Below are 25,248 nucleotides of genomic sequence, written 5' to 3' on the forward strand. Positions count from 1 at the left end.
TCGAATTTACTACGCGGCCTCGATGCGATTGGCTGGTTCGCGGACAGCGGTGAGACGCGATTGGCCAGTCGCGCGCAAGGCCCGTGCTCTGGATGGCCTAAGCGCGGAAGCGGGGAGTTAAAGAGTCTGTGCCTGTCGTGGGAGCTGGACTGGCACCTCGGAAGCGCCCTGGAGTCGCTTTGGGGGGCTTCCTATTTGTACACACCACTAGGTATGTTCTTTGTAGTTCCTGGCCTTTCCTCCTGTCTCGAATTGGAGAGCTCACGTAGCCCGGCTCTGGACCGGCCTGCACGCTCGCCTCGGGATGAGTGGAAGCTGCCAGGGAGTAGGTGCGGAAGAGGGGGCGCCAAGAAAGAGTGATCGAGTAAGGTTGGGGATGACACCGGCGTGAGTGTCCTCTTCTGTTCTTCACCTGAGGAGGCCAGCTGCAACGTCAGCCTTCCAAGGAGTGGGTTCTTTTTCTCTAGTTGTAGCCCCCCTTGACGGGAAATAATGCAGTCTCACCTTCTATCCTGGGGGTCTTAGCCTTTCGCTAAGGGTGTTTGAGAAGAGGCAACCCAAAGCGGTTAATTTCCTAGCCCTAATCAGTCATTCTTTGCTGACGGGGGCTAATGTGCAAGAAAGGCACCCGTGCACAGAGAGACCAGAGACTTCCTGGTCTCTTGTTTGCTCGCTATTCATAATTGTTTAGTAACTGCAGTTTGTTAGGGAATTGCTGGGCTATCCGAATTATGTTCAAAGTGTGTAGAGACTTGAGATAATGAATTAAAAACTGTAGGTATAAATTCTTTAGTGGAAGAAGATTTTGTGCCTATTGGAACATTTAGTTGTCTCGAAGGCGGACCTGAACTCATTCACCTTTGGTGGACTGCTGCTTACAAGCCACTTAACTTCTCTGAACTTGTTAATTCTCCTGCAAAATTATATCACTAATACTTTCCCTCTCTAGCTTTCCAGGTTATTCAGAGGATCACATTTGTGTAAGCTTATTTAAAAAAGCCCAGGAGGCTTAGGTTTTGAGTTAATTCTTTTTGTGAAATGTATGTTTGTTGAATACATTTTAGTTGTCAAAATGAATGTCTAGGGAATTTTGTACTTTTATTATACATACTTCTGATTTCTTTTTAGTTTTCTCTCTGTGCTATGGGAGATGTCAGAGAATCAAAAATGCAAATAACACCTGAAACTCCAGGAAGAATTCCTGTTTTAAATCCTTTTGAAAGTCCTGGTGATTACTCTAATCTCCACGAACAAACTGTCTCCAGTCCTTCTGTTTTTAAATCGACAAAATTACCAGTAAGTTATTCTTGACTACTGTTTCCAAACAACTTTAAATGTAATTATCTTTCTTTACAAGACAAGTGGGAAATTTATCATGGAACATACATATCTGGAATGTTATTTTTAATTGTAATGTTCATTATAATGTAGTGGTTGGGCTAAAAATAACTTAGCCGGATTTTTTTTTTTTTTAGTTAGCATTTCTTTTTATTTTATTCAGTAGATAGCATGTTAGCTTCCTACAGCTGTGAGTGGTGCTAGTTACTATGGTTGATGATATGTGTACTAATCCATGATAAAGAAGAAACTACGTCATCTAATTATTCTCCAGTATTCAACAAACATTATTTGAGTGCTATTTGTCAGGTACAGTTCTTAGCTATAGAGGTTACACCTTGAACAAGTCAGGGTCATAAAACACAAATTCTCAAAGAGCTTATACTCTCATCCAGGGGTCAGCAAACTTTTTCTGTCAAGGGCCAGATAGTAAATATTTCAGGCTTTGCAACTCATCTGGTTGCTGTTACAACTAGTCACCTCTGCCTTGTATTGTAGAAGCGGCCGTTGGTAGTATGTAAACAATAAATGTGACTGTGTTCCAATAAAGCTTTATTTAGGGACAGTGAAATTTGAATTTCATTTAATTTTCACATGTCATAAATTACTAATATTCTTTTGGATTTTTGTCACCCATTCATTCTTAGCTTGCAGATTGTTTAAAAAGAAGTCAACCTCTAATGGGATAGACACAACTAAACTGGCAACTTCAAGAGAATATGTTATGTGCTATAACACAAGGATGATATGGAAGAGAACGTGCTCTTTAGGAGATTAGGGAAGGCTTCATCTCTTTAGCTTATTTTTACTGTTATTGGCTACAGTGGAGAAGTTCTTTTGAAGTCTGATCTTTTAACTTAGTAAATTATCTAGGAAACTGTAAACTGGGTGGCTGTTGATGCTAGCTACACATTCATATCAGCATGAAGCTAGTTATGCACTAGAGGAAAGTTTTACAGTGATACACTTTATATTGAGTTATTATCTGACTTCATGATTTTAAATTGAATAGTATTAGTTAGTCTTAATAAAACTAACAGAATGACTGCAACTTAATCCTCAAAGCAAGAATGCATGACATCTTGGGTTTTTAGGCCTGATTTTTCAAAAATATATTCTGAATTTACAGATTAGGATTTGGATAAGTTTTTTGGTTTATTGGGTAGTTGAATATAGAAAAGCAGCACTCCTTACCACTCATAATTATTTTGAGGATCACCTATTTTATGAGCTTTTGCAGGCACTTCTGTAGTTAGGACTTTGTTTAATTTCAGTTCATTCTTGGTGAAAATAAAGACTTGATAACTCTAAGAGATTTTTAGTTTTACTTGGTCATGTTGCATCACTGATGAGTTAATTGTGTAATTTCTATACCTTTAATACTCTGTGATTTTTCTATTATTATGTAATTTAAACAATCACCCAGAGGGAAGACTTGGATATTTTAAAGAGATACAGTCAAGTCAGTTGATTTAGTGTGATTTGGTTACCATTTACCATTTAATTTAGTAGTAAAGTCAAATTTTAAAATATGAGCTGTAAGATATTTTTATATTATAACCATTCACATTAATTTTTGAAGTTAGCATTTTGATGAACTATTTTAGAATACTTGTACTCATAAAATCGCTTTCTTTTGTTAAGACTCCAGGGAAATTTAGATGGTCTATTGATCAACTAGCCGTAATAAATCCTGTAGAAATAGACCCAGAAGACATTCATCGTCAAGCTTTATACTTAAGTCGTTCTCGGTAAGTTTTCCTTTTTCACACCTAAGTGTAATAACGTACTTTCAAGTGAAGAGAGATAGGAAATTCCAAGGTTGAATATTTTTATTTGTAAAGAAATCAGGGAGGAAAAATTATGATACAGATTTATCTTATCTAAATGAAGAGTGAGCTCAAAGAACTACATCCAGCAAGACACCCTTGCTAACAGTTCCAGATCTGGGTAGGAGTCCTTTTCTTTTAGACGCAGTTTCCTCCCTCTGCTACTTATGGGACACCTTTGCTTCCCCAGCACTTGGTAGAAGGAAGGTCATTTTGAAATCTGTATCTTTGTACATGATTATGACTTCTGCCATTGAATTTTTGTTTTGTTTTCCTTTTTGGTGGTATGGGATAGAGTAAAATGCTGTTTTATTACCACCTACATTTAGGGAACCTGAAAGTCCCTTTACCAAGTTAAGACACATTGAATGGAAGAGTATACATTATCAACAGAGAGAGCTTTTCTAGACATCATCCAGCTTTGACACTTGGGGATCTGATATACATTATCAGCCTAGTAGTCAGAGCAGCCCTAACTAATGCTTTTGTTGATGTGTTGTATAGATTTCCAAGTACTAGTGTGTCTTAGACTCCTGTTACTTAATGATGCCTAATGTAGTGAGACCATACACTTCTTTGAGGGAACATGCATACTTTTTGATTACCAACTGCAGTCATCTGTAATTACAAATTACAGATAGCAGTAGTCAGTAATAATTTGAGGGACTCTTTTGTTGCTGTCAGTTTTATAGTTTGATTTTTTTTTTATATTTGAAATAATCAAATCCTGATATGATCAGCTTTTAATTTTTGGTACTAAGGTACATGTGTTATCAGTCTAAGATAATGAATAAGTCTTTTCCCTTTAATTAGAATTTAATCACACAAAGATGTACACGTATTGAGATGCTCTTGCAAATATTTGTCTGGCTTTTCTAGCCCTTCCTCTTTTGGCTTGGTAGCTTGATGACCATCCCCTCATAATTAATTAATGCACATCCAAAGTGCTATAGCAAGGGACTAGAATGGGGATAGAGCATGAAAGATTTTAACTTAACACTAGATAATACCTTTGAGAGAGAAGGTGAAAAGAATATCTGAAAGCAAACGTGTCACGAATGAGACGAATTTTTTGTTTCACACAAACTGTGTGCTATACTTCGCCTCCTCTCTTCAGTATATTGAACCACGGACCGTCAAGAGAGATGCGTTGAACACTGTGAGGCACTGAAGCAGTACAGGAGGTTCTTCCTGCCCTGTAGTCAACAAAGTTGTGACACAGCATTTCTTTACTTACTAGTAAATCCTGTATTGTTTGAGCAGGTTTGTGAAAAGAACCTTGGTGTATTTCAGTAGAGAGACCTGTAACGTAGAAGAGGGGGAAAGACCCTGATTTAATTTAACTTCCTCATGTAATTCAGTGAATGGTTATGGCTTCTACCGAGGATAGTGAGTATACTCTTAACACATGTTGATTCCTTCTTAGAAATAAGCAAAGGCTTCTAGTGTCTCTTCCTCTCTAACCCAAGTTCCCTATTTCAGTGCTTTCCACCTTTTTCATGCCATGCTACACATAAAAATGAGAACTGCAAATCATCCTGGTGTAAACAAATGAGTCTGTCCATACAGGAGGTGAACAGTCCTGAAAGCTCCTCTCTGCCTTGGCCACCAAGGGTCCATTCAGGACATACCTGTAATACTGGACCCTGCATGCATCAAGGTTCCTTAGAACCTTCCATGATCAGGCTCTCCAGTATTTGGCCAAACTGATTTTCACTGCTTCTAGCCATCACTTGAATATTTCAGGTTGTTAAAGCGCTCTGATGAAGCAGCAGAAAGTTTCTGAATGAGGTATTGCTAGATCAGAGCTTACTAATACTGTACGCTGTTACTGTTATGCCCTGTCATTTTGACCTGTTTATGTCCACAATAAGATGAAGAGAACTGAGTTAGTAATCTCAGAATGGCTGTTCAAGCTGAGATATCTGGATTATCATTGTAGTCTATTTTCTCACAATTCCCTTATTTTGTTCCCTTATATTTCTCACAATTTCCCTTATTCCCTACTTGATTTTAATTTCTAATACACGTACATTATTATAAGCTTTGTTAAGCTGCAAGTTATACATGAAAAAATTTGGAGAGAGAAAAGTGTCTTACCAACTTATTGATGGTAAGCAAGTATTCTTTCTGGGAACAGATTAAAGAAGTGGGCCCTGGGAATTCTCTGGTGGTCCAGTGTTTAGTACTCCGTGCTTTCACTGCTGAGGACCCAGGTTCAGTCCCTGGTCAGGGAACTAAGATCCCACAAACTGCACGGCGGCTTGGCCAAAAAAAAAAAAAAAAAAAAAAGAAGTGGTCCTACAAGGCTAACTGCTGAGTCCTTGGCAAAGTATATGCCTTGTGCTTGAGACCCGACAATTTATATTAAAACTTACAGCTGATAAATTTGGGGTGCTATAATTGCATAATGTATCAAGGTGGGAAAAAAAGAATTTGTTTGGACAAAGTTTTATATTTTATATTTCAAATTTTATATTGTTGATATTTCATTTCAGAATTAATAATTTTGCCTGTTTATTTAGAACTGTAAGGATGATAGTTTTTTAGTTTTTTTTCCTTTTATTTCAGAGTAAGAGTTGATTCTAAAATTACGACTATGATAAACTTGCTATAATTGAAGAAAAAGAATTTGGACAATTTTTAGATTTCTTTGGAGTGACATACTTCTTAATTTGTGGTGATTAAAGGGCAAAGTTTATTCAAATTACTTTCTTTACATTGTTAATAGTAATTTTAAAATTATATCAATGTAAGCCTTTTAAAAGAAAATATTATTCCATTCCAACTGTGAATGGAAAGGGGGGAGGTAGGCCTTACAGCACAAGGCTGAATGAATATCTAAATACTGTCATTTATGAAATGTGATAAGGTCCCAATTTTTCTTTTAAAATGAGCTTAACATTTGCCAGTTTCCAATGGGGAAAGAAACGATTTCTTTGAAAGGTTATTATTTTAAATGTTCAATCTGCTGAAGTAATGGCATGGTTATTTTTCTTCTTTATCTCTGTATAGAATAGATAAAGATGTGGAAGACAAAAGACAAAAAGCCATTGAAGAGGTAACTTAAAACTGTTACTGATCATGAAGCTAGTTAAGCATCGATTCTGCATGCACAGCACCTCTAAGAGAGGAAGACTTCCTTCAGATCCTTTCCTGTCCCAGCTCCCACACCAGCCTACCCGTCCCCAGTCCCTCTCAGAGCTCCCCTAAGACCAGTGTTTTTGAGCTGTTCCAGCGCTTCTCATTGTAATGACCGGTAGAGTGCTTTTCTCCCCCAGACTGAATTCTTATTTGGCCATTATTGTGCCTGTTCATCTTTTCATTCTCACGGCCTAGCACATTTGGTCTTCCTTGTGCCTTGGATGAGCACAAACCATTGTTTCAAGTTGGAGTTTACATAGAGCAAGTTGAATATTTTCAAGCCTTGGAAGTCTAGATTGGCCTCAGTAATGGTTTTATCTTTTGTTCTTGTTAGTTCTTCGAATTTTTAAGACATAGAATGTATTTCATGAAATATAATATACTGATAAATAGAAAAAATATATCCCAAAGGTAGGTTGTTGGTTTTTTTTTAATAAAACTAATGAACTTAGTTTTTCACTTCTTGCTTTCTTTGTTTGCTGAACTCTTAGAGTATAAAGGATGTCTATCTAGATATTTGCTCAAAAGTCTTCATGTCATGGTAGCATTTTTTGTTTTTCCTTTTTCTCTCACTAGCCCCCTCTATTCCTTAGCTGCACTTGGATCTTCTGTACCCCAAAAGACTTCAGCTATGGCATGTTCAGAGATCCAGTGATGTGCTGGCCCCCATATTTCAGATATAGCCTATTTCTTAGGAAATTGTTTCATATGCTTTACTCCTGACAAATGTTATCTACTTCTTAATCTGTCTGATAACTTCAAAATTTTAATTCTAATCCAGTCACTTGATTCCTCCCCAGTTGAATATTCTCAGACTCTTTCCCATTTCCCAACATTTTGGGAAGTATGCTTTCTCTTTCGAATTCTCAACTTAATTTTAAAGGGAAATTCAGGAGAAAACTTAAGAAAATGAATTCAGAGTGAAGATTAGGGCCAATGTAGCAGAAGTTAATGTATCAGCAACAAATTAAATTCATACATATGCATGTGAAATACAATAGATATATGCACATAATAAAAACAAAAACAAACTGCAAAGAAAAAATATAAAATGAAAATGAAGAGCCTTTTGTTCCCTGTCTCACTCCTTAAAAGTAATTACTGTAAAATTTCTTGAGTATACTTTCAGATTCGTGTGATCACATGTGTGATAATAGCACGTCCTTTAAATATTTGCACATAAGTAGGATCATCATTTTTATACTGTTTTGCCTCTTACTTTTTTGCTTAATAATTTCTTAGAATTTTTTTTTTATTATCAACACGTACCAGTTATTAGTAAATAGCATACATAGTATTCCATTGTATGAATGTATCATAACCTAATCCAGCCCCTATTGACAGATGTGTAGGTTGTGTTCAGTGTTTTTTCTATCACAAGTAATGCTGCAGTGAACACACTTGTACATATATCTTTGTGAACTTGCTAAGTCAGAGGGTTTGTGTTTTCAGCTTTTGGTAGATTTTGCCATATTGTTTTCCCAAAAGGTTGTACCAATTTATTCTCCTGGAAACGTGATGATACTGCCTGTTTTCTCATATCTGCAATATTGGCTATTATCAAACTTCTTAATTTGTGCTAATCTTATTACTTTAAAAATTCATCTTGTTTTTCGGATTTGTATCTCTTTCATTCTCAGTGAACTTATACTTTGCTTCATGAGTTTGTGGGTCTTTTATATTCCTTTTTTTCTGGGAAGTCTGTATCATCTCTGTTCCCCCTCCCCCGCTCCTTTTTTCAACATCTTTTCTTCATGTTTTCATAGGTAGTTTAGTCAAGGAAGTTAGTTCTTTGTCATAGGTATAGCAAAATATGAAGAAAATGTTCTGAGTTACCTCCAAAACATGGAGAGGGGAGGGGAAAATACTGTATTACTTACTGTATTAGGCTTGATTAATTTTATACCCAGAATGAAAGAGGAGACACATTTATCCAAATGCTGTATCTCCATTTGAGTGTATTGGCCAGTGGTGTGCTGGTAAATTAACAACAGGCCCTCTGACTGTGGGAGGAGTATGAGTTTTAGTGATTGCTGCTGTCCATAGTGTAAATACTCCAACCACGGCCAATTTCAAGTTAGTGATGTGACATCGCTGAATGGGGAAAGAAATGTAGCAGTACACCATTATATGTAAGCATTCTACCACACAGACACAAAAGACATAATTAACCTCAAGAGCATAGATGTTGGTAAATGTAGTAAAATAATTAGCAAATGATGATTTTGAGTTTTTACGACCTTTATTTTTAATATAGTTTATTTAAGTTTACATAATTTTAATATTGGCTTTGTTTGATAACTGATACACAGAATTCCTGAAATTTTAATTATTAGATCTTGAGAGTCAGGACAAGCCAGCTCCAGCACACTATTGATACTGGCTTACACGTATACATTTATCTCCATTTATTCCTTCCCCCTTCATCCTCCCTTTTGTCAGCCTCCCCCCGTGTCCAAAAAAATTGGGGGAGAAATGAAAAATATTTTCTTTATGATTAATAACCTTAGCTTAATTTGCAAATTTAAGTGGTTGATTTGAAGTATTAACATTTTTCTTTATATATACTTTAAATTTCTTCCATTTTACCTTTGCTCATTTGTGCTTTTAAGTATGAAATTTTAAAAATAACTATAAAGTCAGTATGTAACATGTTTGATGGTTATTTAACACAGCTGCCTTTTCATATTTCATATGCCTAATTTTATGACTTTAATTTTCCTAGTTTTTCACTAAGGATGTCATCGTACCCTCTCCTTGGACTGATCATGAAGGGAAGCAGCTTTCAGAATATGATTCCAGTAAATGTGAGTGTGTTAAAAATTGTCTGAAAAAAAATCATAAAAATAAAAAGTAATGAATGTAAAACAACATATAGTGAGTGTCAGTTTATCTGCTTTGGTAGGAAGCTTGCTATAAATTAAATTTCTGGATACCAGAGGATTTAACTATTTAAGAGTTAGGATTCAAAACTTGACTAAAATTTACTAAATTCTTTTTTTTCTTGGCCATTCTATTTTGAATTTAACTTTTTCTTCATAACCATTGTGAATATCAGTTATAATGATGGTTATAGAGGATCTGTAGATGCAGAAATCGTTGGTATTGAATATAGAGCTGAATTGTTAATTTTTGCAGTGATTTTGAAGGTTAATTTTTTTTAATGAAATCCTTAAATTGCTTTTGCTTTTTGCTAATTTCCTTGTTTCTTATAATAGTAGAGGAAGGATGGGCATTTATAGGACCTCTGGGACAGTGTAATACAGCTGATTATCTGCAAAATTAAAAAGGAAGTTGAAGAGCAAGCCAGTAATCTTTCAAATATTTTTCTACCTCTAGGAAGTGGTTATCTTATATTTGCTCTCACTGCCCTTTGAGCTGTGAGCAATGTTCAAGTATTACTTGTTTATATACATCCCTCTTTTCAGTGGAATTGCCTGCTCTTCTGTATAGCATACATTAATTATGCTCTCAGTATAACAGGGAATATTTGTTCCATTCTTTGTCAAAAACACAATACAGAAAAAATGGATTGAGCACTTTTCATGTGTCCAGACAGTGTTAAGTGCTTTCAGTATTCCTTACAACAGCTCATATGAAGTAGGTGCTATTATTGGTCTCATTTTATAAGTGAGAAAATCTAGTTTTAGAAGGGTTAGAGCACTTGTCCCAGGTTACAGATATGATAAGGTGGATTTAAAAGTAAGCATTTCTCAGTTCAGATTCTGAATCGTTGCAAACTAAAGGTGGCATGCAGTAGTGGATGGAGACCTGGGTTGTAGACCTTCTGTATTATAAACCAGAAGGGGTGACCTTGATCAACTTTTTCAATCTCTTTAGGCCTCAGTTTTTCACTTGTAAAATCAAGGGGTTAAACTAGATGTTTGTGTGATAACATGCCTCCCAGCTCTAAAATTCTGTATCCAAGGTGACGTATTCATAGATGGTAGGTTTCTTCCCCCCAGTGTTTTAATGTTGGATTTTTGAACAGGTGAATCAACCTTGTTATGTGATCTTTTTTATAACATCATTTTATATTCGAGGTAACCTGTTTTAGTTAAAGTGAGGCAGATCAGGAAGATGCTAAAAATACTACATACAGCCTCTTTGGTGTGCTCATCAAGCCCGTGATGACAGAGTACAGTGGTTAATTGGTGGGGGTGGGAGGGGGTGCGCAGGCCTGTGCTGTCTACAGTGGTGTTGGGAGATAGTTCATTTCTCTTTGGGTCTCGCATTTCTATACATCTCATGAAGAGCGCCACAGACAGGTTTTGATCCAGGCTGTTTTTTCAAGGATGTTTGTATTGTGAACATCCTGGGAAAACAGAGATGGAGTATCCCTCTGGAGCAGAGGGTAGGTTTGTTTGGCTGTCTAGTACAGTAATGGTAATGTCTCCCTCTGGGGCAGGTTTGCTTGCAGCTTATAAAGAATGGGATTTCCCGTGCTTAGGGTTCCTCAGCTGGGGCACAGACCCTCTGTGTGTGCTGTATCCACCTGGGCTCGTTCATGTCCCTTCCTTGGGACTGAGGGGGCAAAGGGAGCTGACGTGAACATGAAGCTCATGTTGCCTCCTGTGCTGAGAATAATGAAGTCCCTTTGTCTGTGACCCGAAGCTTCCTTTCTTCAGCCAGCATCTATGCAACGTTGACACACTAACCTGTCAGACCCTTTACAGTTCTTGACATATGGTAGCCACTAGCCACATGTGACTATTTACATTTAAATAAATTAAAATTTTAGTTTCCTGCTCATACATGCACATTTCAGGTGCTCAGTAGCCACACGTAGTGGTGACCATATTGTCCCACACAGATATGGAACATTTCCATCATCACAGAAAAAGTTCTGGAAAACACTACCTTAGAGTAGAGATTGGCAACCTCTATCTGTAAAGGACCAAATATTAAATATTTTAGGCTTTGCAGACCATACAGTTTCTGTTGCAACCAGTCAACTCTACTGCTTTACCATGAAAGTGTATCCCCGATGATACATAATGAACGAGTGTGGGTGTGTTCCAGTAAAACTTTATTTACAAAAATAGGCAACCAGCCCGATTTGTCTCGTGAGCTATCATTTGCTGACCCTCACTCTACAGTAATGCCGTCTGGGTTTGAGTCATGCCCAGTATAGCTTGGTAGCTGTGTGAACTACTTAGCTTTCCTGTGCCTCACTCTCCTTCCCTATGAAAGGATGAAATGAGATAATACTTCGAAGATCATGTACCTAGAACATGGTAAGTGCTCAGTGTTATTTACCCGAAGAATAACAAAGACAATGGTGAGTCAGGGGGAACAATGATTTTGTTTGTACACATTAGCTTATGCTGTCAATTTTTACTGTTACCAGTATTTATGCAGCAAGGTGCTTCAATGACTGTACTACCCACTACATTTTTATTTATGGACTTGAACAAGAATTTCTCTGGGAACTATACATAGGCTGAGGATTTCTGAGTTATAGGCTACATGTTTTCTGATTTGACTGTGCGGCGCCAGGCTACTCGCCAGAACGACTGTACAGTCTGCACAGCCACCCGCAGTGCCTAGGGTTCCCATATCCCCACATCCCTGCCAGTACGTGGCTTTCACATTTTTGCCTTTCTCATGGGTTGTTTGACATTCTAAATGATGGTTTTAATTTTCATTTCTCATATATTAACAGCCTTTTTATTTCCTCTTGTAAAATGCCTATTTCTAATTCCTTCCTATTGGAGTTGTTGTCTCTTTCTTTTTGCTTTGAATTTCTAAGATACCTTGTAGTTACATTTGTAGTTATCTTAGTTCTAAACATTTCACATGTCATCTCCAGTCACATATGTGCTACTTTTGTTTTGATGTCTTTGGTTGCCTAGAAATTCTTATTTTGGTGTAATCAAATCCATCCATTTTTCCTCATTTGATTGTGGTCTTAAAGTTATCTATGAAGTCCTTTTAGAGGAAACAACCAAGAAAACACTTGCAATACAGTTGAAAAGTGGTGTGAGAATAATCCTGTCTAGATGGAAGACACAGTTTAAGCTGAGACTTGAGTTAGCCGGACTCGGGGAATAGGGCAGAAAAGTCAGAGAGGAAAGAATATTAGAAATACCTAGAGGTGAGAGAGAGAACCTGTTTGTTTTTTAAGGTATTCAGATAATGTTCAGTTGGAGGACAGCTGTGCTAGAGACAGAGACAAGGTTTTGGAAGGGCTTTATTTACACCATTAAGGTGTTTGGACTCCAGCCTAAAGACCAAGGACATTACAGGGTTTTCGCAGCAGAGTGCCTTGGTTGCATTTGCCTTCTAGAAGGTCACACTGCCTACAGCAGAGAAGGCATTTGAATCTAGAATTCTATTTTTTCACCCATTTATTTACTACCTGGTGCTTTTTCAAGTTAAGAAGCTTAATGTTAGTCGTTAACTTCAGATTTTTAAAAAAATTATTTGCACCCATATTTTTGACTCCTCTCGGCGAAAAAAAAAAAACTGAGCACGGTTTTATTGATCAAATTTCAGTTTCTTTCAGAATGGCCTGGCGCTTTAATTCTGACAATTTATCTATTTCCATTTTGGAAAAGCATCAAGCAACAGAGGATCTGTTTGAGGACATTGACGTTGACTAACATGTGTCCCCAACCTTTTAAGGTTGACGTCATGTAGAGCAACGCTGCTTTCCCTAAAAAGTATCTCTTGGTGCCGCCTTACTTGCTGTGGTAATCCTTAAGTCTTATCCTTATGCTTCCTCAAAGTTGACAATCAATCAATCAATAAAAAAACAAACAAACTTAGCAGAAACATTCCAAGTTATATACTTACATATGCAGACATTTATATTTTAAATGTAAAAGTTTCCACACTTCATTTTTTTACTCTGGAAAAAGTAACCCTAAAGTAAATGAAGAACAGAAAATGTAAGGTTTTTCACTTAGAATGTTTTACAGGTATTAACGTCAATAATGAATCTCCAATTGGAAGAAAGCTGACCGTACATTCTGAGACAAGCAATGGTGAGTATGAATGTAAATTGGAAAAGAAGTATGTTCCATATTAAGTGACATTTGATGTTAATTTCAGTACCTGTGATAACACTTCACTCTGGAATTGAAGTTGTTTACTTTTTATGAATAAGCTATATGAGAGCTGACCTTGAGAAACAGTTAGAATAGATATATCCATCCATGTTTGAGAAGTGGCAATAGTGTGTTATTTTGTGATTCAAATCATGTGAATCGAATTTTGGTTTTGGAAGGCATTCTTTTGAAAATTTGTTAATATTGGGAAATCTATCCCCAAATATATATAGGCTGGCTTCTTTTTTTTTTTTTTTTTTTGCGGTACGCAGGCCTCTCACTGTTGGTGGCCTCTCCCATTGTGGAGCACAGGCTCCGGACGCGCAGGCTCCGGACGCGCAGGCTTAGCGGCCATGGCTCACGGGCCCAGCCCGCTCCACAGCATGTGGGATCTTCCCGGACCGGGGCATGAACCTGTGTCCCCTGCATCGGCAGGCGGACTCTCAACCACTGTGCCACCAGGGAAGCCCAGGCTGGCTTCTTTTCTGATACAAGTGCCAGCAGCACAACCAGAAGTTATCTTTTACCATTAACAGGTTTACATCAGTGCTGGAAAGTGTGGGAAACAGGAAGGTGGCATGTTATGGAATGGGATGCGTAAAGTAAATAATTCAGTTTGTCTGGAGCATCATGGGGAGATGGTTGATGGGGAAGCACATGCTAAACTGCATGGGATACACTTGCATTGATTTAACCATGTTTGTGTTTATCTGCTTGCTTCCAGCTGCTTGCCAGACATTGCTGTCTCTTCCTGTGGATTTTAATTTAGAAAAGGTATTAGGTAAGTATTGTATTTGTTTAAACCTTTAATAACTTAAATAAAAGGTTTTGTTTTAATGGCTTTTGTAAGTGGGAATCTGTGGCAATGCCTCTTTCTAAAGAAGTGGGGAAGACTGAAATTTCTCATTTTTCTTTAATATGGCCTGAATTAGCCTTTTTATCATAGTGAACTTAACTATAGACATAAACTATTCATGAACACATCTTATTGGCACTACCCATACTCATAATGAGGCACTAAAAAAAGAAGGAATCGTTTCAGATTTCAAGCAGCACCTGTGCAGTTAAACTTTGCCCTCTTTTTGGAAAACAGTTCAAACATAGAGACTGGTTTTTAAAACATCAGACAACTGAAATATAATTGCTCTTCCAAATGACTAGCTCTGCCTTTTATTCTGTTAATATTAAATATAGGTGACTATTTTAGAGCTGATGAATTTGCAGATCAATCTCCCGGAAACCTCAGTTCTTCATCCCTCAGAAGAAAGCTATTTTTAGATGGCAACGGAAGTATCTCTGACTCCTTACCTCCAGCTTCTCCCAGAAGTCCTCGTAGTGGTGTTCAAGCATCACTTGAGGTTTTTTATTCAATAGATCTATCTCCTGTGCAGTGTAGGAGCCCTGTGCAGACCCCGAGTTCGGTAAGAAGTGGGCCAAGTGGCTGGTTGGTTGGCTATAGGCATCTTGGACCTAGATGCTCCTATTGCTGTCAAGAGGAATGACTGTCTTTTGGGTTTTATATTTCATGCCTAGTTCACATTTTGTCATTAGGTATAGGAATGCTTTTGGTCAGACTCTCCAATTTTGTATTTAGAGGTAAATGAGTCTCAAGGGATTTCAGGGTAAGGTACTTACTGAATTACGGAAGAGTTTCAGTATAACACAACTAGATTGGTGTTAGTGGACTAACTTAAAATTTTTCATAAACTGCTACTTGGTTTGTGTAAATACGGTGCATTTATATTTTATCTTCTCTAGTATATTCTATTTCAGAATTTTTGGAACAGTCTTCTTAACTATCCTTGTTACGAAATGCCTTGCCTTTTGGCGTGTTTTTTCTGTTGTTGTTGTTGTTTTACCTTTTTTTCTTATTAAAGTATAGTTGACTTACAGTGTTTTATTAGTTTCAAGTGTACAGCAAAGCGATTCAGTTATACATCCGTATATATGGTTTTTTCAGATTCTTATCCCTTATAGGTTATTACAAAATACTGAGTAGAGTTCCCTGTGCTATAGAGTAGATCCTTGTTGATTATCTATTTTATATGTAGTAGTGTGTATATGTTAATCTCAAACTCCTAATTTATCCCTCCCCACCTTCCCCTTTGGTAACCATAAGTTTGTTTCGTGTGTCTGTGGGCCTGCCTTTTGGTGTCTTGCCTTTTGCCACAAAGCAAAGGTGGCATCTTGCTTTCTGGTGAATAACCAAAGTTATACAACCTAGTTTATGAATGTATTTCAAAAATAAAGATAAATAGCACTTGGTGTAACAGAGCTAAGGAAGAGAACCGTTTAATTTTATTTATTTATTTATATCACAGGGGCAGTTTTCTTCTAGCCCTATTCAGGGTAGTGCAAAAAAATACAGTTTGGGAAGCATAACCAGTCCTTCACCTATTTCTTCACCCACTTTCTCACCAATTGCATTTCAAATAGGAAAGACACCACTCTCAGGTATGTCTTTTAATACAACCCCCAATTAAAATTTTATATTGTCAATATTTGTTATTAAAGAGTCTCTTTTTAGCTTGTTCTAACTACAGAGCTCCAAATGACCACTCACCCTTTTAAAATTTAGAAACTTGGATTTTTTTTTTTTTTTTTTTTTACAAAAGGAACAATTTACTTTCAAAGACTGAAATTCTCAGCAAAGTTCTGCTCTCATGTCAGATACAGGTAATTTGACTAGCAGTATTTATACCAAACATCTTACAAGCAGAATCAAAGAAAGATGGCTGTCGTAGAGATAAGTTGGTTTCGGTATGCCTTCCAGTGTGTAGGTTCAGACTTTGGTAATCAGATATTCATATTGATATTGTGTAAAGATATATTTGTTTGAGTAAAGTTTTTAGGTAGTGTGTGAGAATTTACATATTTTTCTTTGCAATATGTCAGTTTTTCCTTGAAAAAAATTATAGCACTTCTTGAAAATTATTCAGTTTACAAAACCTATTCATAGTAAATAAAATTGGAAAACTGAAAACTATTTTTGTTAGTCTTCCTTTTATATATGTACATGTGTATGTGTGTATATATCTCCATACATATATGAACGAACACACACACACACACACACACACACACACACACACACACATAGTTCTATATCCTGCTTTTTTCACAAAGCATTCTATTAGGAGTATTTTCGTAGGTCATTCAAGTCATTTATTATTGTTTGAAACCATGATTTTGAATCACTGTATGATATTCCATTTCACAGATGTATCTTTTGTTTTCAATCATTGATAAACATTTAAATTATTTCTTTTTTTTCCTTGTATGTACAGTGTATTGTACATATTTATTTCTTTAGGTTAAATTCTCAGAAGTGGAATTATTTGGTGAAAGGGGATGACTGTTTTTAAGGCTCTTGAGGAATTTTATCAAATTTTCTTCATAAGAAGTTGTACCAATTGAAATTTTCATCAGTGGTGTGTGAAAAGTCATCTTTTTCCCCATCTAGCAACACTGGTCTTACCATTCTTTTTGATGTTTGTTAATTTGGTACATTACAAAAAGGTCTCTTACTGCTTTAATTTTCTTGTCTTTGGTTATTACAATGTTGAACTTTTTCCAAATGTTTATGGGTCACTTGTTTGGGGGGATTATTAGTTCAGACTTCAGTGTTTTTGTTGAACAAATGGTCTCTCATTGCTTTAATTTCCATATTTTTTATTATTTGTGTGACCAAACACTTCATATGTTCATTTACCATTGGGAGGATTGTTTATATGCTTTTGCCCATTTTTTTAAACGTTTGTTTTTATTAAGCTAACGAAGCTATAAAAATTATTAACTTTTAAGGCATTTTGATTATTTTGTTTACCATTGTTAAGCTCTTTATTGCAGTTTTTTGTTTGCCTTTTAATGTTGCTTATAGTATTTTACATAAACAGAAATAGATTATTACATATTTCATTTACCAGGTACAGCTGTTAATTTGCAGCTATCAGCTGGTTTGTTCTATTATCTTGGATGTGAACAACATTGTTATAGTAGCAATATGCTTGAGGATATTTGCCAGAGGAATTATATTTTGAAGAGCCTCACCCTGTTTATGGATACACATTCATTTGTGCTATTATTTTTAACACCAAAATTTCACTTCAGGAAACAACACCACTGTTAGAGAAATCCAGTTTCTCTGGCATGAAACATGATGATGACCATTTAGTAATGGCTTTCCCATGTCCATGTTTTCATGATGTGATTTTTCCTTCCCAATCTTTTTTTTTCCACTCCCAATCTTTTAGAGCAAAGGAAGTTAACTTTCCATTCTCCTGATGCTTCGTCTGGAACAAATTCTAATGGAATTACCAATCCGTGTATCAGAAGTCCTTATATAGATGGCTGCTCACCAATTAAAAATTGGTCTCCTATGAGACTTGAGATGTGTACAGGGGGTGCTAAGTATCGGCCCTCACTGATTCGGGTACCTTTTACTCTCGAGGCTCACAGCGAAGATGAAGGAGACAAGGCAGATGTTCCTTCCACAGACGCCTCCTCCCTAGCTATGGGCACGGCTGGAGTCCACCTGCCACAGTTGGATGGTGACACTTGTCCACATGGCGCACACTTGGTAGTGACCGCCATGTCTATTACCCAGAACCAGTCCGGTGCTTCTGAGAAAGAATTGGCACTGCTTCAGGATGTGGAAAGTGCGAAGGAGAATAACACTGTGGATATGGTCGATCCCATAGAGATAGCAGATGAGACCACTTGGATTAAGGAGCCCGTTGATAATAGGAGTTTACCCATGACTGACTTTGTGAGTGGGATCGCCTTCAGTATTGAAAACTCTCACATGTGCATGTCACCTCTCGCAGAAAGCAGTGTCATTCCTTGTGAAAGCAGTAACATTCAGGTAAGGTATTTGAATATTCTAGAGTCCTTTCCTTGGTCCCTTGTTCTTCATCCTTTCTTTTGTAAGATTATAGTGAGAAAGAAAATGGGTTGTATGTGAGACTTAACAGCATTACATATGTATTTTTAATCAGTACTAAGTGATATCAAGAGGGTTAGTTATTTTAACTTGGACTGATGGTGCATATATTTAATATTCACATTCACTGATATTTATTTGGAGTAGGAAAATAAGAGAGCAGAAAAGAAATCAAGCTGCTCTGTTTTTACAAACTGCTAGAATCCGGCAACTTCTCAGGGTTCACCTCTCTTTCCTGTGGAGCTAGTTCCCAAAGAATTCAGTTTTTGGTGTACTGTTTGTATTCTAAAAATACAGTAGTTTTGGTTTTTCCTTTATATAATTTAGGAAAAGCAGTTTAGAGCACTTTTATGTATATTTCTTTTGGACTTTAAAAAAAATGTGATTTGTAACCACCGTTTTTCATGTGATCATACATTTCCAATTTTGCAACATCTGGCAACAGGAAAGCATGATTCATTTGACAAATACACTTCACAGCTAGCACTTACTTTCAGAAAGACATTTGTTCCACTAACTGTCATATTCTTTGAGTTGAGAGTTTTGAAAGAACTTTAAACTAGAAAGGCAATTCTACCTGCCATTTCATAGTAACGATATCTAACACTTATGTAGCTCTTACAATATGTCAGGCATTATTCCAAGTACTTTACACATGTTAATTTGTTTAATCTTCACAATGGTTCTGTCCTGTGAAATAGGTATACCATCATCCACATTTTACAGATGAGGAAACCGAGAGTCAGAGAGGTTCGGTCAATTGCCTGTATAGCTAGCAAGTGGTGGAGTCAAAAGATTCAAATCCTGGCAGTCTGGATTCCATGTTCTTTAATCCAAGTTTATACTGACACATAGTAATAGTTAATACTACACAGTCTTCCAGTGTGCCAGACACTCTTCTAACCTCTTTATAGATACTAATTCATCTAATTCTCACAACAACTCTATAATGCTTTAGTGCTGTCAGTTTTGACATGCTAAAGTATAAAACTCATGGAGGGATTTTAAATGATCCCAAATTACATATAATCTTTTGCTCATATTTTATGCCTATGCTGCCTATCCTGACTTCTAGGATTGTTGCTCAAAAAAATACACTAGAATTGCTTTTACATATTCCAGCTTCTAAATTTGGTTCCTAAGTAAAGAAGCGCATCCAGTCAAACTTTGCCTTAAAGGTATTGTTAACTTTTTTGCTCTCCTTTTCTCTTACTGCCTCTTTTTTTCAGAGCATCTATAGAAGCATTAGAGAATACTTAGATGGAAACACACATTAATCATCCAGTCCACCTACCCCTTGGAAGCCTGTCTCATAAGTTGCCATCACTCTGCCTGAGTACCTGCAGGGGTATCCCAGCCCATCTTAGAGGACTTCTCTCACCATTTACAAGCCTCTTCCCTAGCGAGCTGAACTATGGTTCTGTCTGTGGTATCTACCAGTCAGTTTCAGTCTTATCCTTTGGGTCACATCATAATAATGTGTACTGTTCGCAGAACATTTTGTAGTTTAAAAATGTTTTCTATACATTCTTTCCTACCACAGGGGTAGCTCCAAACATTCGAAGACAGTCACATTTTCCCAGGGCCCTTTGACTTGCTTTACTGTGACGGGTTGGCCTCCAAGCATTGTACACAGCTGTATTCCTGGAATATCCCTTCATCATCCTGAGAATTCCCTTAACCTCTCGCATGTTCTGTACCCCGTTCTCCTGTTTCCTGGTTTACTTCTCACTTGACTGGAACACATTTTCCAGTAGCTTTCTGAGAAAGAGTACCTTTTTCAAGATACTGCACATCTGATCACACATTCTTTATTCTCTCACATTTGAGTTTGGAAATAATTTTCCTTCAGACTTTCTTTCGTTGATTCTGTTTTCAGTGTTGCTGGTGAGAGATCTGAAACCATTTTAATACTTAATCTTTTGCATATGGTCTCTTTTTATCCCTTTTTGGAGTAAAGGATCCTGAAATTTCAGTGATTATTTGGTATGGGTTCCTTTTCATCAGTTGTACTGGGCACTCAGAGGGCCCTTATGATCTGTAAACTCATGCCCTTCACTTCTTGGATCTTTTCTTGAATAATAGATTTCTCCTCTCGTTTTCACCATTCTTTGGAACTCCTTTTGATTCTCCAATTAAAAAATATCTTTTCACAGTTTTTTTTAACTCCCTTTTGTTCTAATTTTTGGGAAATTTGGTCAGCTTCATACAATAACCCTTCCATTGAGTTTTTATTTCTGCATCTTAATCTTAAATTTGTAACTCTTTTGTTTGTTTTGCTTTTGGTGTTAATTTAAAAATCTGTAGAGTGGCTGGCAAAGCATTGCATGGTCTGGCCTTTCCCTTACTCTCCAGCCTCATTTTGTTTCCCTTCCTTCTCTGTTTCAGTCACATTGGCTTTCCAGAGTTTGGAATACCATGTTGTCTCCCTTGACGCCTGTGGCGGTTAACGAGATGACCTGTGTTGTCTGGTTGGCACATAGTAGGCACTGACATTAGTAGTGGTCTGGATGGGAGCCAGTGTGATAAGCCACCATGTTATGTTAGGGGCACCATGATCCTTCTCTTCCTAGAGAGTGGGACAGACTCCCTGTGTACGGTACTCCCTGCACCACAAGGGTTTTGTTCAAATGGAACGTCACTCCCAGGAGTAAACAAATATGCATCCATTCCCGAAAACTGGAAACATTTTTCTTAAGATGATGATAGAATGCACTTTCTAGGCTATTCTTTTGTTTGTGTTGGGGGCAAATGTAGTCTTTCCTTTGCTGATCATAATTTGCATAAAAGGGCGTAAGTGCAAGATGACTGCATTGTGGGTTGTGTTGTTTGGTGTTTGTCACTGTGCACGTAAGTGTGGAGTGTGCAGTGAGTGGACAGGGGCAGTGGGGCCTCAGCTCTTCGTCATCTCATTCCGACACTGTGAAAGTTACCCTTTCTGAGCCTTAGCCTCATTTGTGAAGTTAATAGGGTGCTGCAAGGAGAGAATAAGAATATTACATGGAGCGCCGTACAGGGCTGGTGCTTTTTTTAGGCCCTCATGAAATAAATATTTGTCATATTTGTACCAAAACTGAAGTTTGCTAGTCCCTTTTTTTCTTTTGCTCTTTTGGGCTGTAACAGTGTGTTGTAGAATGCTGTAATTTTAATTAAAATGAAAAGCTGAGCTAACATCTAGAGCCATTATGTACGTGGTATTATTATGAAGGTAAGATTTTTATTTCTACGATGGGTATGAGTATAATGTAAGCCAGCCACCTTTTAAAAAATGTGTATTGTTTTGAATCCTCTTAAAGGTAGCTCGCCATTTAGGTAAATTTTATTTAGAGATGCAAGTAAGCTATTTAAGACAAGCTTGGTAAATGAGTTGGAAGAAGTTGATTGTAATCTTCATTTTCATCTACTGAGTGTGAGCACAAAGTAACAGGGAAGTATGTTCTTAGTGGTTTGTACACTGACTTTCAAGAAAATTACAGGGACTTCCCTGGTGGCCCAGTGGGTAAGACTCTGCGCTTCCACTGCAGGGGGCGTGGGTTTGATTCCTGGTCAGGGAACTAAGATCCCATATGCTGCGTGGCGCAGCCAAAAAATAAATAAAATAAAATAACCTAGAATTTTAAAAAAATAAAGAAAATTACAAGATATGTTTTATTAGAAGGAATTGTAGTAACTGCTTTGAAGAACAAGCAATTTTATGTTTATTACTTTTTAAATTCATTCAATATGATCAATATTAAATTGTATTAATACAATATTAAATTGTGTCATTCAGTTGTGAATAATAGTAGTGATTCACTTAAATGTTTTAAAATATTGTCTTTATATATAATTACATAAGCCAAATCTTACATATATATATTTTATATAAATATTTTAAAATAAATTTACTTATTTAAACATAAAAGTTCCTCAAAATAAATTTTGTGGTCAAGTGAATTACACTTTGCAATGTTACCTGTGATGGTTTTTTTTCTCTCTCTCCCTCTCATTCCTGTCAGATGGATAGTGGCTATAATACACAGAATTGTGGAAGCAATATTATAGATACGGTTGGAGCAGAAAGTTACTGCAAAGAAAGTGATGCACAAACCTTGGAAGTCGAGAATAAATCTCAGGTTTTTAATATAAAGGTATGGAAAAAACAGAGAAAGCTTGATATGGTTGTCGTTTTTTAAGTATTTACTAAATGTGACTGTTTTCAGCCTATTTTTTTCCCGTTTTGTGTAAAATCTCTTTAATTGCTATCTGTTGATGCCTCATCCTGTCTTCAGTTCATTTAATAGCAGGAGAAAGTGCTTCAAAACTTTATTTTCCTACCTCTTCTGCTATGAGGGAGCATAAGAGAAGAGGTGGGGGGAGGAGAGCTAGCGCTGCTCTGGAAATGGGGCTTGAAATCAGTTCCTTTAAGCGAAAAGGGGAACAGGAGAGGGTGCCCAATAGGAGGGAGGTGGAGGGTTTTGCCTCTAATATTGGCTCAAAGCTAAACTAAAAAAAGCATCTTGATTACTAGATAGGGAAATAGTACAACTGAGAGATTTTACACATCAGTTACGAGCACTCAGACAAAGGTAAGGGTTCTTTTCTTAAAATCCAAGCCTTTAGAGATAACATATGTGTATCTAAAAAACTGAGTATTTATACAAAAGTATACTGTTGAAGTGAACACTTACTGAACCGCCAGATAGGATGGATATGTCTGTATATGATTGGCGAGTTCCACATCCATGGATTCAACCAACCTCAGATCAAAAATATTAAGGACAAAAAAACCCCCAAAATCCAGAGTTCCAAAAGCAAAACTTGAATTTGCCATGTGCCAGCAACTATTTACATAGAACTTATGTTGTATTTGCAACTATTTACATAGTATTTACACTGTATTGGGTATTATAAATAATCTAGAGATGATTTAAAATATATGTAAATACTATGCCATTTCATATAAGGGACTTGAGTATCCATGGATTTGGGTATCCTTGGGGGTCCTGGAACCAATCCCCCATGGATACTGAAGGACAACTGTATTCAGATTTGAAGAATCCCATCATAATTTTAGGCACTGATCAGGAGAATTTTTGATTTTTATGTGCCAGTTTATTAATAAACAATAAATATCAAGTGTGCAACTAAACATAACTCTCCAAACGAATATTCAAGTTTAATATGGAGGCCACGTTATTTTACCTTTCCTCCGTTTTGTCATGAGGTGGGATTGTAGTTGTCCATTTAAAAGCAAGCAAGCATTAAGATACAGGAAGTACTTTTATGATACAGAATACTGATTTGTAACAAAATGTATCTTCACTGTCCCTTTAGAGTGCATAAGGAAGTTTGCATCTCGGTTTTAAAAACAGTTCACATAATTGTTGTATCCTTGAATGGTCCTATTTAAACTGAAAATAAGGTATTTTCTTTTTCACAGCAAGACCACTCAATGCAAAGGTGTTGGATGAAAATTGCAAATCGGCCTCAATGCAGCAGCCCGTAGAGCACCTCTCTCAGAACCAAAGCCTCTAACTGGACAGCTCCTCACATATTTTTCATGCATGGGATCCATAATGTGATCGTGATGGGGAAGAAACTGCTTCAACTAACATGCTGAGCTTTTTTTCTTTCCCTCCTTAATGTGAAAAACCAAGGGCTTAATTTAGTGACAACAGAAAAGCTCCTGGAACTTTCAAAGAAGTTACTGAAGTACAAGTTCAGCTTTTAGCAATAAATATTTTTGTACTGACCTTGAGTGATATGTTTGTTTAACGAAAAACTTGAGTGATAACTTTGCTCCTGCCCTACAGGGTCACTTTACTGACAGCACTGAATTTAGCAGAAGTTCTGGGAACATGTGGAACTGTGAAGGTGCTACGTTTTATTTTACTTAAAAGTATGTGAATATACAGATGAATTCAAATTTATAACCTTGGTGAAAGAAAGAAATGTGAGTTAGAAAGGAAACTTAATCGAAGAGGTAGAAAGGAGGTTAAGCAGGTTTCCAACACTTTTCATGCTTGAGCTGTTTGTTCATTTCAGTGTAGAAATTCTTAGTTCCAGTGATAACTGGTCTAAAAAGTGTAGATCTTCATGTGTTATTATTAGTGGGGTTAATGTGGGATGCCCAGAATGTATCTCCATCCCTAGGGTAGGGAACATCCTTTGTATGGAGAGGAGTTAGTTAAGAACACAGGAGAACCAGGAAAAACTGGGGGGCGAAGGGGGGAGGGTTTCCCATAGAGTTTTAGGCTTATGAAGCTAGGGTTGGACAGACATGTAACTAAATTTTTAAAATTAAACAAACATATTCATGTCGGGAGTAGAATGGGTATATAATTTGGAGGAAAAATATTCTTTACCTTGGGAGAATGTATACTCATATTTTACAAATTACCTTTTAAAAACTGTCTCATTCAGGAGGGAATAATTCATACGTAGCCCTAGGAAATAAAGACATACTATCATTGTGTCACGTCCTTCCTTACTCTTCTGCAACTTGTAAACTTCTGCCAACCTGCAAGACTTATTTCCTGCTACGTACCTGGCTCATCCTCTCCCCTCTGTACACTAAACATTAAAGCCATTAGCCACTAGGTCCATTGCTAAAGATTAGGGCATTAGGAGGCTGAGTCCTTAGTCACAGGCTTTAGAATTAATAGGAGCTTAAAACAATTGTACATAAGAGGAATTCTAGATCCTGAGGGTAGGTGCTTCCCTGGCTGTGTTTTTCTTAATAGCAAAACTCAAGAAACAACAAAGTTCTGATTGTAACTTGGATTCAAATCCTCCTCTGTCACTTATGACCCCAAATAGGCCATAAACCATCAATCTCCCACCGGTTAAATGGGGATAATATAGTCCTTACCAAACAGGGCTTTTTTTTTTTTTTTTTTCGGTATGCAGGCCTCTCACTGTTGTGGCCTCTCCCGTTGCGAAGCACAGGCTCTGGACGCGC

The 25,248-nt window shown here is 36.9% G+C and overlaps 1 protein-coding gene across 3 annotated transcripts; it reads left to right on the top strand.

Moving 5' to 3' along the window:
- The first annotated feature begins 64 nt into the window (after positions 1–64).
- BORA (BORA aurora kinase A activator) lies at positions 65–24,079 on the top strand. Of its 3 annotated transcripts, XM_065896001.1 has the most exons (13): positions 65–197; positions 625–630; positions 1,129–1,296; positions 2,983–3,089; positions 6,183–6,228; positions 9,037–9,118; positions 13,235–13,300; positions 14,088–14,144; positions 14,558–14,784; positions 15,685–15,817; positions 17,617–18,227; positions 22,304–22,435; positions 23,728–23,793. In XM_065896001.1, the coding sequence occupies exons 3-13, from the start codon at positions 1,144–1,146 to the stop codon at positions 23,791–23,793; spliced, it is 1,680 nt and encodes a 559-aa protein (XP_065752073.1). In that variant the 5' UTR covers positions 65–197; positions 625–630; positions 1,129–1,143. The 3 variants fall into 3 exon arrangements, with proteins under 3 accessions (XP_065752073.1, XP_065752071.1, XP_065752072.1); XM_065895999.1 differs by lacking the exons at positions 65–197; positions 625–630 and adding an exon at positions 226–448 and having other exon boundaries at positions 23,728–24,079; XM_065896000.1 differs by lacking the exons at positions 65–197; positions 625–630; positions 2,983–3,089; positions 6,183–6,228 and having other exon boundaries at positions 1,144–1,296.
- Positions 24,080–25,248: the final 1,169 nt, after the last annotated feature.

Source organism: Phocoena phocoena, chromosome 18, assembly GCF_963924675.1.
Source record: "Phocoena phocoena chromosome 18, mPhoPho1.1, whole genome shotgun sequence".
NCBI classification, from domain to species: Eukaryota; Metazoa; Chordata; class Mammalia; order Artiodactyla; family Phocoenidae; genus Phocoena; species Phocoena phocoena.